The 12,996-nt window shown below is 36.8% G+C and overlaps 1 protein-coding gene across 1 annotated transcript in view; it reads right to left on the reverse strand.

Annotated features, from left to right (window-relative positions):
• Positions 1-268: 268 nt before the first annotated feature.
• LOC107042447 (LIM homeobox transcription factor 1-alpha) overlaps positions 269-12,996 on the reverse strand; it is a 370,154-nt gene continuing 357,426 nt past the window's right edge. Inside the window, exon 4 of the mRNA XM_015263494.1 lies at positions 269-588. Coding sequence (XP_015118980.1) covers positions 269-588 — 320 coding nt within the window. The remainder of the gene's footprint in view (positions 589-12,996) is intronic.

Raw genomic sequence — 12,996 nt, forward strand, 5'->3', positions numbered from 1 at the left:
AAAATTCTCACAAGTTAAAGAAAAATTAATAGAACTGGACAATTCAGGAGTCATTGTGATGCTTATTTAATGAGCCTTCCAATGCGTGTACTATATATAGAGTTCATAGAAGAGGAAAGAGTAATTGAGCATAAGAATCAAAGAAAGGAACCTGGTAACGCTCACGGATATTTCTATAATGGATAGCGGATATCCCGATAGATTGGAAGATCAACTCGTTTTTGATGTTGCAGCAATCAGCAGTTCTAAACATTCGCTTTAGTCAATTTCACAAAAACTCACTGTGATCACTGTGAGGACTATCAGGTCGTCTTTCCTCTTTTTGTTCCTTGTCCGTATTGGGGTCTGTCTTTGCTTTCCGCTGAAGTTTTTTCATCTTCGCTCGCTGATTTTGGAACCAAACTTGTACGACCCGGACGCTAAGACCAGTATCTTTGGCGAGAGCTTCCCGAACTTTTCGGCAAGGCTTGGGAGATAGCTCGAAGGAAGCTTTAAACTGCCGTCGTTGAGCTGATGTGAGAATAGTCCGGGGACGCTTTGGCCCTCGCCGACCATCTCGCGGACGGTTTTCATCGAGGAGATCGTCATCTGTGAACAAATTACCACAATTAACATTCTCTTGTAAATAGTTTACGACTAATTCATCAGCAATCTTCTTCTGAACGTTTAATAGGAGCAATAGGTGAAGTGTGATACCAAGAAAATTTTAGGTAATATATTCACTGGAATATTAAGTAGGTTAGATTGAATTTTCTGTTATCAGAATCCAATAATATTCATTTTTATTGTGGATCCTTACTTTTTGAAACTAGGTGCATCTCTATTTATCATGCATTTTCCAATATAATCATGCTTGATATCTAATAATGAATGGCAGTCAGAAAATGTGAAAAATAACATGCAAGATTGAACAAATGCCAATCATATTTACTGCTTTCAAAAATTTTTAATAATACAAGAAGAGAAGCCGAAAAAGAGAGAGGGGAACTTGATCGACATAAAAATAACAAAAAGAAAAAATATTAAAAGTAAAATTTCGATTTTGAATTGATATTTTTTATGACGAACCAATATTAGAGTTAATTCAAAGACCGTTTTTCAGAAAATGTTCAATTTTTGAAAAAGAATTTTACATTTTTATGTTTGTTTTATTTGAAATTTTTCTAAATTCATTTTGTTAGAGTTCCGAGTGGGTTAGGTTCTGATAATTATTGGAATAATACAGCCGAGCACTAAAGTTTGTGAATAGCCTAAACTTGTATCCTATGTATTCTGTTCTCGAACTTTAGTGTTCGACTGTACACACACGACATTTACTAAATAATATTCTTTTCTTTTTAATATAAATCTGCGAAGTTAAAATCAAATGCATTCATTCCGATGCAGAAGGTATCAGATGGATGCTGATAATGACTGTCATCAAGTTACTGGCCCAAGACAATAGTCTCTCGAGTATTTATTTCATTGAGAGACCATGAGGTCTTGGTCGTTATTTTATATTAGGATGGTGTTATGATAACTCCATACGAATGAGCCCAGTGGAAACTGCTGATGGCGTTCCACTCGCTTACTTTTTACTGCAAATATACGTATCTTTTAATGCAGGTATATTGAGATTTTTATTTATATTTCTTAATTTTAGGTTTTGATTTTGAAATATGTGGTACTTACGTTTGCCCATATTTCAGAATCATTGCGAAATTATGCTCCACTTTTTGGGGCATAACAGTTTCACATTTTACCCTCGATCATCATTGAAGGGTCTAGCGGAATAAGTATGGTGAAAATGCCCCCAACGAATTGGGAATTACCAATTTTTTTTGTTATTTATTATGATAAAATATGCACGCATGCAAATTTTGAGATTTTTATGTACATTCTTGCCAGTTTTATCACAAAACAAGTGGGAAATTGCTCCTGTACAGCGTATAGTATAGTTATTTATGCTAATAAATTGGCAATATGCTTTCGAATTGTCTTTTTGCTTATTTTTTGTCATTGTATATTTTTCATAGCCTATTACATTTTCTTCAATCGAATTTAGTTTATGTGTTATTCGTCTTTTTCATTTTCAATTTCTACCAATTCCATTGGTAGTAGGCTTCCGAATGGATCTGTAATGACCGAAGTGGTTACGATAGTAGGACTTCTATAATTTCTACCCGATGGAGAAACGAATTCCGAGAATTCGAAAATAGTCGGCCGAGCCCTCATTGGCCAAGCGCGCGTAGTGGGGAGGTCAGAGAGAGAACGCATTATGTTGCACTTTGTATTCGGCCATCGGGAAACAGTGAGTACATAATTCCAAAGTAAATTTTTCCCAAAGATTGAGGTCAGGGAAACACTCGGGAGCATAAGGCTGTGCGCCCGGGAGATGATGGGACCATTCCGTAAACGGAAGGAGTGGGGACTTAAAGCGCGAAAGTGGAAGCGCAGTGACTCCGCCCATCGAAAATAGCCGGCTCGAAATTACAGCAGTCATACTGTATCTCAATTTTCCTGCTTCTTATGTCAATTTTTCTGAGCGTTATCGTGCAACCATCGATTTTATCACAAAAATGAAAAAAGTCAATTACTGGGTGACTCGCTCTAGTTAGCTAGGCATATTATAGTCAGGTTCGATCAATCAATCAATCAATCAATTTATTCATTGTTTTGACTACATAGTCTTTTACAATGGTGAGTCTCATATATTCAAGTTTTACAGAGAGGAATTTAATTCTGCTTTCAGCACGGTGTTCGATAATTGCGTTTCTTGCCTTATTTTTTTATTTTCTTGTCGTAATCGTTTATTGTCTTTTTCACTTATTTCACTATTTGTTTCCAGTTTGGTTACATTAATAGTTAGTGTTGCCATTGTTTACTTATTTTATTCAAGAAGAAATGTAATGCCCTGACTTCCTCTACATTTGTAGCATTGAGTATAGTTATCGCAGGATTGGAAAGATTCTGGTTGTATTTACAATTCTCATACATAATTTTCCTTTCCTCATAGAACTTTGTGCAGTCTGTCAGGACGTGATATAGGTCATTATTCGTAGGTTCGTAACAATGTGGGCAATAGCCTTCATCTTTAAATCTTAAGGTCGAACTTTTTAATACAATCCTGGGAGCGATGGGTGTAATCAGGCGGCATTGGGAGGTGGTTTGTATAATCTGTATCGGGAGTTTGAAATTCAGGTAAGATTGTTTGTTAGTATTGTGTTGGAGGTGGGGGTATACCGGAAGTGATGATTTGAGAACTCTATGTCTATCTTTGATCACTGATAGATTTTTATAGCTGGTAAGGATATCAGTGATGTTATTTTTGAGAATTCCCTCAGTGCAAAGTGAAGTGATTCCCAGATGGAAATGATCTTTTATGATGTTATCGAGTTGTAGATATCAATTATATTTAGGTTTCACGTTCGACTGTGGTACCAGGCTCAGTAATTTTTTAAAACAAATTTTTGGTAACTTAGTGCCATCCATCAGAATGATTTTTTCAAGCCAGTTCAGAGTGCGTTTAAGCACCTCAGACTCAAGGGGAATCGAACCAGTTTCTAGGCGAACTGCGTAATTAGGGGTATGAATGGGTAGTTTGAGCAATTTTTTGTAGTAATAGGTTTGTAGAGAATTGATTTCACCGAGGTGTCGCAGACTCCAAACTTCTACCCCATATAGCAGTACGCTAGTAGCTAGGGACTTGAACAAGTATTCCTTGGTGTGCCAGGTATCGGATCGTGAATGGTAAAGAATATTAAGAACTGATTGAATAGCTGAACGTGTGGACGTTTTCGCTTCAATGAGTTGTGGTTCGAATAATCCTGACTTGTAAAAGGTGATCCCGAGATAGGTGAAATTGTCAACTATTTCTAATTTTTCACCCTCATAAGTAAACGTGAGGTCTTTTGGAGTACTACCCTTATGAAAAATGAGAATTTTTGACTTGGATTTATTCATTGTTAATTGATTCAATCGAAAGTACTCCGAGGCTACTTTTATCTTCCTTCTCAAGTCGGGAAAAGTTTCTGCAAATAGTACGAGATCGTCTGCATATGCGATACATAAGGCGTCGTTTTTATGGTCAATAGAAGTGCCTCGCGAATTATTGTCGCGTATATATTGGTCTAAATCAGCTATAAATAAGGAGAAAAGGAGGGGGCTCTGGATTTCTCCTTGTAATACTCCTTCGGATATATCAACGGGGCAAGAGAAACCAGAGTTTGTGCGCACCGCTAACTGGGCCCGTTCGTATAGGCTTTTACAAATGTTGATGATTTTATCATTGACTCCCAGGTTGCTTAATTTTTTCCATAAGAGTTCGTGGCTAACGGAGTCAAATGCTCTTTGGAAATCGATGAAAAAGGCGTAGACTTTTCGACCGAGTTGGGTTAGGTGGATTTGGGCAAGAGAGGAGAAAATGAAAATATTGTCAAGACAACCTCTACCTTTAGGGAATCTTGATTGAAATTCAGGTAATTTACAGTAGGACTCAGCCCAGGTGACGAGACGATCGTGGAGGATTTGCGTAAAGATTTTAGCTAGACAATTGACCAAAGATATACAGCGGTAGTTAGCCGGGTTTTCAGGGTCGCCTTTCTTGAATATCATTGATACATACAATAGTGTCCAGTCCTCTGGTACCGTTTCCTGTTCAAGAATTCTGTTGAAAAAGTCCCTGAGAAAAACTATCCAGTTATCTGGAAGGAATTTGAAGAATTCATTACTAATGCCGTCGGGGCCCGGTGATTTTCCACTCTTACATTTCTTGAGACTCAATAAGACTTCTTCATACCGAATTGGTTGATCCAGAAAAGGGTGATTCGAATTTTTTGTTGGCAAAGCCGGGGTTTTCTTACGAGGGGGCAGAAGTTCCTGGAAGAACGTGAACCAAGTCTCCGGGTCAATTTTATTTATTAAGTATGGTATTATACTCATTTTGTTACCCGCATCCTAAAATTCCTTGGCATTTCAGCACGAACTAATAGACTTTGTTGTTTCTTCCAAGATCTTCGCTTTTTTCAATACAATTAAATTCTTATAATTTTCTTTCACTTCTTCGTAAGCTTCTATTTCAGTTGGATTTAGAAATGAGGATTTTTTACAGGCCTTCAAACATTTTCTCAATTTTTTTCTGGCGCGAGCGCACTCACGATCATCCCAGGGTGTTTTGGGATTTGTTTTTCTCGTATTTGTTTTCTTCTTCATATTCAGATGCTCAGCTGTCTCCTCAATGGAATCAATTATATTTCTGCAAATTACATCTACGCTGTCACTGAAGATTACTACTGCTAGCTGTCAAACTCATGGATTCGATGTAACCACGAACAAGCGAGAAATCCCATTTGTATTTAGTCTCGGGTTTCGCGGACTGATCATTTTCATAGAGGATGAATGAATTAAGGGATATGACGATGGGGAGGTGATCCAAACGCGTCGGAAGTCCATTATCTCGAGATCACGTGCAAGGTTCAGGGAGAACCAGCTTCATATTCTAAAATCTATATTACTGGGTTTTTTATTCTTTCCATGAAATGTAAATTGACCTGGGTTGTCACCTGGGAGACGTCCGTTTAATATAATTAGATTAGCTTCGGCAAGAAATTCACGCAGTCACCTATACCTCGCGTATCCACCTCGCTATCAACAAGAATTCTGATTACGAGAATAGCGTCAGCCTCGGTGATCAGACTGTCTTCTATTGAGGAGGAACATCCAATGTGAGAATTTAAATCACCCATGACAAACAGAGGGGTCAGGGGGTAATGTGAATGAGCAGTTTCTATTGCCGTTTCTAGGAAATGAAGCGAGTTCTCCATCTGATTATCGCGAGAAAAATAACACAATAAAACATTGAAAACGAGGTTTTGCGAGGTCAGTGCGACTGCTAAAATTTCCGATTGGTTTAATAATACATCGTACTTATACATATTTTTGTTGAAGGCGAGCATCAAGCCACCTGGGGAGTGTCCCTTCTTTTTGTTGTCCTTCGCGTACGAGTAGATGATTGTGTAGTCGGCTAGCCAGGCTGGTGGGCTGTTCATCGGCTTAATCAGCCAAGTCTCGGTGAATCCCAGGATGTCGGGTGGACCGATGTAAGATGGTAACTCCTAATTGTTATTGGAAAAACCGTGGATATTCCAGGCGATAAGTGGGATGTTCTCGTTTATCATTTTGGTGTGGTCGTTAACCCAGGAGAGTGTATTTGAGAAAGGGAGAGATTGAGACTTTGTTGAGGCTTGTGGGGAGTTTTTCATTTGTTGCTACTTTTTCTTATCTCCATTCCTCAGTTTGTTGTGGCTCCTGGTTGAACGAGGCGTGTTTACGAGGTGTTCGAATCTGCCTTGTTGTGATGGCTCGTTAGCTGTGTCGGACTGAGAGCTTGTCGAGTTCATGCGTAATATTCTCTGTGGTAGTTCCGCCCTCTCGATGATAGTGTTTTCGTGACCGGGGGCAGGAGCCTTCAGGGTATTATTCATCGGTGTAGTTGGTTTTGATGTGTGTGGATATTGTTGGGTAGATGCTCCCAATGCCAAACTTTGCATATATTCCCCCACTACAGGGTCACCACAATCTTGGAGCAGCACGGACAGTTGATCCCCACTGAGCTCTTTTTTTCCAACGTATAGAGCACCATTTCTCAATTTCGCCTCCGTTCCTCATTGTTTCAGCAGGTATCGAATTTTCAACAGTTTCCTCTTCAAATCTCTTTCGTCTTTGGACAAGTCATTGTCGATTGCGATGTTCATTTCCCTCAGTTTGTCTATTTTGGAGTAGAATTCTTTTTTCCATCTCGGGGCAATCAGTTTGACGCGAATCGGACGATTTTTACATGCTGATAGCGTGCTCAGGCGGGTTGCAGGAACTACACCCACTTCAGGAACGTTTATGCCAGCTTCTTTGATAATCGATAGTACTTGATCCACAACACTAATGGAATTCGCACTTGCTTCGGGTATTTTGTACAGTATGGTGTTGTACTCACAGTTGTCACATTCCAGAGTAGCCATTTTGTGAGCAGTTACCTCTGCCGTTTTATGGGTTTTTGCAAGTCTGTCCTCGAGTTGTTTATGCTTGTCAGTTAGAAGTTTGTGGTTGGTACCCACTTCTGCTCGCATTTCGGTTTGACTCGTCTTAATGTCTTTAACGTCCTTGCAAAGCACTTCCAATTGCGCAGCGATGGCGTCATACTCGGAAAGCATTATGAACTGTTTGGATTTACTTGGCAACACAAACGTGGGCAATAAAAGTCAGAACACTATCAATTAACACGATTGTCTATATTATTCCAGGAATATCACTCAGAATTCACAGAATGTAGCTGTTATTTCGGTTCAAAACTGTTTGGGGCACGGGCAGGTCGAAACGCCGGAGCGTGATCAAAACACGTCCGACCCCTTCGGCGGTCAGCACGAGACTCTATAGTCAGATTCGATAGATATTACTATAAAGAATATTCTGACGCCAAAAAAGTTCATTTGATGCAGTAGTTTTTGAAATATTGAAGAAAGAAAATTTTTTCAGAATCGCTGTATCTCAATAACTACTGAACCGATTGAGCTGGAATTTCGTCCAGATGTGTTCCCAAATGCTAGCAATTCTGAGCCGAAATTTCAGATTTTTACCTGTCACTTTAGTCCTTTTTTTATGAAATTTTTTTTTAAAAATTCGGAGAATTTTGTACGCACTTACAGACGGACAGGTAGAAATTCTCTACAAACATCATATCTCGACGTTTCATGTCATTCTAAGTGATTTCCAAGCAAAATTAGAGAATCGAAAAATCGATCGATTACAAAGCTTCCATTCGGATGCAGAAAGTCAATTAATCAATTAAATCTTAATTGATGGTGATGGATAGGGCTTAGCAATATCTACATTTGACAGAATAGTATATTTCGTTACGAGTGCGGAAAAGAGTATTTTGACTCGCCTTCGGCTCGTGCTATAAATTTCCCACGAGCCAAAAAACACTTTTCCCACGAGTATCGAACGATATTTTTCATCACAATGTATGGAAAAGGGACGTTTCGCGTGCCTAAAAAATTACTTTTTCGCACAGCGTGATGAAAAAATATGATTCAATTCCATCTATTCATTATCGAGAAATTGAACAAAAATTTTGTTAAACACATACATAGCTACGAAGCTACAGACACCATCTAAAAGCTGCATTTTTGGACTTTCGGGATCATAATGGGTCGCTATAACTCAAAAAATAGAGAACTGAAATGTGAACTAGCAGAAATAATTTTTTTATAATGCTATGTTCTTTAACCATCAAAAAGTGTTCTAAAAATCTGGAAAAATCCTGAAAAATCAGGAACATCTCAACATTTATGCGACATTGTTTTTATTCATTTTTTTTACAATAATTTCTATTTTTTTTTAATGGCTCACTTTCCGAAAATTCATTATAACATGATTAGATGAAGATATAACGTTGAAAAAAATCAAGCACCTTTTATTGTATATTTTTCTATGAAATACCGCACCGAAAACTTTCATTTTTTACCTGCGCGATACAAAAAAAAATTGACAAATTTTGTTTTTTTTACTAAAAATCCAATTATCAATCATTCGGTGAATTTCATTAATACTACCAATAGTTATAATTATAACATTTCCAATGGTTATTTTTACATATTATGCTATTATATTCAATTAATATTTGTTCAATAATTCTGTAATGTCCAAAATTTTATGCTAGAACAATTTATAAATTTTATGCTAGAATAATTTTAAAATAGAATAATCAAGAAACAAATCAATGAATGAAAATGAACTAGAGTTCACTTTGTCATGTGAACTCGATTGAAAATTCCAAAGACATTGGAATCGAGTTCAAAAATGATGAAATGGCCCACTCAGCATGCCCCCATTACACAATATTAAGATTCGCACGCGGAGCAACGATTGAAAACCGATGAATCGGAACCCCAAACCCCGAATGAACTACTTCCCCAGTCATAAACAAAAGAGTGGGAAAAGTCATGCGATATTTTCCACCAATTAAAAATGGACTCGTTGGAGCCCATATGACAAGTGACCCCAACATTCCTATAAAAATGTAAAAAAAAATCAAAATTAGTCAGTCTTGAAGCAGCGACAGAGCGGTGTCAATTCTGGTGGAAGTAGTTTACTTAATCGATCCGGTTTTTAATCTTTCCGATTTGTAGGGGTGCAAAGTCGATGTTACACGGAATAGTTATCAAGTATAACGAACATTTGATCGTCTCCGGGGATAAAATTCGTTTAATCGAGAACGGTATCTCTTCTTAGATATAAGGTATTCGACTACTGCGGGATGTTGCGGACATCTCACCCAAAACCATAATTTTTTTTCTCGCCAAAATTCTCAAAACTTAAAACAAACTGTACGAGTGGAAGAAAGTGTTTTTGTGAAAGTAGACATAATAGCCGCTAGGGAGTCTAGTTGCTGGTGAGGAAATTACAAATTCACCCAAGGATCCATAAAAAGGAATATTGTTGTAAACTAAAACTTAACTGTGAGTAAAATAATTTGTGACATAAGACCAAAATTAGATCCTTCAAATCATTCCAGGGGTAGAGAAATTCGAAATAATTCAGTTGTTAAATTTTTGTAATTTAAATAATTTTGTTGTTGTAAAAATAAAAATAATAAAATAATAAAATTCCTTTCTGCCCGTAAAATTCTAGTTAAAACCCACTTGACAATTTCCCTTATTATATAAAGATACGAGTATAAACTTTGCGTCGTCCAATTAAATTCAAATCTTTATAATTTTAGCTTTCTTTTTAATAAACAATTAAAAAGATAGTCCTCCGATGCTAATAATTTCTCCGGACATAACAATTCTATTCAGTTCCAGTTTTCGTTCTGAAAAAAATAAAATCACCGACTTACTGTGGGTTTTTAGTCAAAATGGAGAGAGAGAATTTTTTTTAAAACTTCCAATAGCTTTACCTACGTTTACGAATAGATTTGGGGTCTCTCTATATTATAAAAATCCAAATCGACTTCTGGTGATGAAAATTTGGTACTCGAAATTAACCCTCTTGTACTGACGCTCGCCCGCTGGCCGAGTCAACTGTCTCGGTTAGCACGGCGCCGCCTGTGTTATTTTACCATTTGTGGAAAAAAAAAGTTGATCAATTTTGGGTTTAGAGGAAGGTTTCAGCTTCTAATGCATAGGAAAGGGTAATAGAACTAGGAAAAAAATGGCGATTTAATGAAAAAGTTGATTTGATTTCATGCCGAAATGGCATTTTTAGAGGTTAAACACGGGCATTCTAAACCATTCGAATTTTCAAACTTTTTTGGTATTCAACCAATGCGAGTATGAACGCAGTAAAAATTTCCAATAAATTCAATATAGTCAAAAGTGGGCGTTGTAATTTTTTCAGGTTTATAAAGACTCATTTCATTGACAAAAAAAATTCGAAAACGGGCGGCGCGATGCTCATTGAGCCAGCTCAGGAGGGCTAAGGGCAAAAAATTAAGGGTCATGAGGGTTAGAATAGGTGTCATAAGGGTCGGATTACGGGTCATGGGGTCAAAATAAAGGTCATGGGGGTCATACGGGGTAATATGTAAGTCATATAGGGGTTGGTGAGCGGAGCGAGTAAAGGGCGTAGGCTGCCAGTATACAATAAAAATATATCATTTAATATCTACTACAGTGGACTTAACTTAGTTTTCCGGTTCCTTACATTTCCCAGTCTTTCCCCTGTGGCTTGTTCACCCTCAAAAAAGTTCTCTCACTCCTCATGCATCGTTTCTCCTTGTTCCCGACGTTATGGGTGTGAAAATGCGTAAATAGTCACAAAGGGCATGGATAACACGTTAGCTCATAACCTCCCACCTCGCAAGTTGCAAAAATGTCATCAAATGCAATAAAACGTAAATACATTGAGACTCCTTTTTATGTGAAATTACGGGCTTGAAATGAAATAAAGAATGGAACTTCGGTCATTGATATCGCCAACGAGCTACAAGTTAACTCCAAAACTTTTCAAAAGTGGCTCCAGAACAAAGGAAAGTTCAGAGAGTGGGAAAGTGACCACACGGAGTGTATCCCAAAAGGACGAAAACCTTTGAAGTCCCTCAGTGAAAAATAAAAGGGAATAATTTTTCTGCTGGTAAGAAGTTATTAGAGATTCTTAATGATTATTGCACCTATTAGAAAATGCCATAACACTGATGACGTTTTTCATATTATAAATACGATTGTACTAGTACTTTGCATAATAAAAAGATTCTTTTTGCTATAATTCTCTGATTTGTAGTTAAACACAATCGAATTGCGTTCATCATTAATTCCCGATTCTGTTTTTTGAATTTATTGTTTGTTTCACATGTTCAGAAGTTTTTTATTCAGCCTCTCCCGTTGTGAACGAGTCTCAGCGTTTGACAGTTATAGGTTATGTTCATTTTCTCTCACTTCTACGATTTGCCCCTACCCATTACCTATTTTCCCTCTCCAACCCTACCTAGAGTGAAGGAGTGGGATTCCTTAGAAGAAATTTCACACGAAATTCCCTCGAGGACACGTCCCCAGTCGGGAAAAGTAAAGGGACTATTGTGAAGCGCCTGCCCGGGTGCAAGCGGCCCGGGTGTTGATGCCTCTTTCATTATGCCCTTTTTCCTTTCAGATTCAACATTCTTTTTTTCAATTGATTGTTTATAATCGTTCTAATTGTAAAAAGCAATGCAATTGATGGAAATAATATATTCCAATTTCTTAGCTGTTAATTTTTTATATTGCAATAAATGACTTGCTCATGGGTTAATTGCTATGCTCACTGAATAAAAGTTCGATCAAAATTAAAATCCCCTTTCTTCTCGAATGTAAGCCATAAAATTGATTTCTTATCAATACTGTATTAGTTTACTTTATAATTAGTTCACTCGTTAATTCAATCAATGCGTTCTTCATATCATCAATATAATTCCACGCTTAGAATATCATCACCTAATATTTTCAGCATCAAATTAAAAATGAAAATTTTAAATGATTGTTTGATTTCTGTTCTATCCTTTTTTGAGAGTCTGAAATTCACGTTAATGATTCAGATAATATTACATAATTACCATCATTTTTATTATTTTCAGTTATGGAATATTGATTCAAAGCTGTTTTTGCTTAATCATATCAGAAATTTTGAATTTAAATATTGTTATTATTTATTCAAAATGAAACAATCGATTATCATTTTCAATGTGCTGCATTCAGACTTCTCTATACTTGACGTTAAAAATACTAGAATATCTCATAATTGTAATTAACTTTGTTGAAAAGAAACCCCAGTAAACGCAACATTGAGGAAGTTGAATCATTCTATTTTCCTCTGACCTAAATGATTTGGGCAATTATAATTTATATATCAATCGAAAATACAGAGTAATTTGGTACAGACTATTCATCATTTTAATGAGAATTCAAGTAACTTGAAAAGTTCTCCGCTTCATATGCTGGTTAAAAGTGTTGAATTTCGTTAAATTTGGAAAAAAACTGGATTAAATTTTTCTCGCTTGAAAATTATTACTGCACTGTCCATGACATTTAAAAAAAATTTCCAACACTATAGAGTTATTAACTCATAATTAATAGGGAACATTTTTAAAATGTTCTAAAAAAATACAAAGTCGATTCTTCTGAGCATGGTCGGAAAATTGCGATTTTCGAACACCACCATCTTCTTTGCTCTCGAATGGAAGCTTTGTAATGGTAACTTTTTTCGATTTTCTTCATTTTGGGTGGAAAGTAACAAATACAAATACAAGTTACAAATACAAGTTACACACAAGTATGTACTAATGTCTGCATGTGTGTACACATGTGTGTTCGCACGTCCAGGACGGTCCCCATAACTCGAGAATTATTGAGGCAAACATGCTGAAATTCTGCCTGTTAATTGATACTACAGAGACTCAAATTTATACTCAATTTCAGCCCGATCTGTTGAGCGGTTTCTCAGATATATGGATTCTTCGAAAATCATTCTTGCCGACATCTCCACGACCATTCG

Source organism: Diachasma alloeum, unplaced genomic scaffold (genome assembly GCF_001412515.2).
Source record: "Diachasma alloeum isolate Michigan unplaced genomic scaffold, Dall2.0 Dall_scaffold_00469, whole genome shotgun sequence".
NCBI classification, from domain to species: domain Eukaryota; kingdom Metazoa; phylum Arthropoda; class Insecta; order Hymenoptera; family Braconidae; genus Diachasma; species Diachasma alloeum.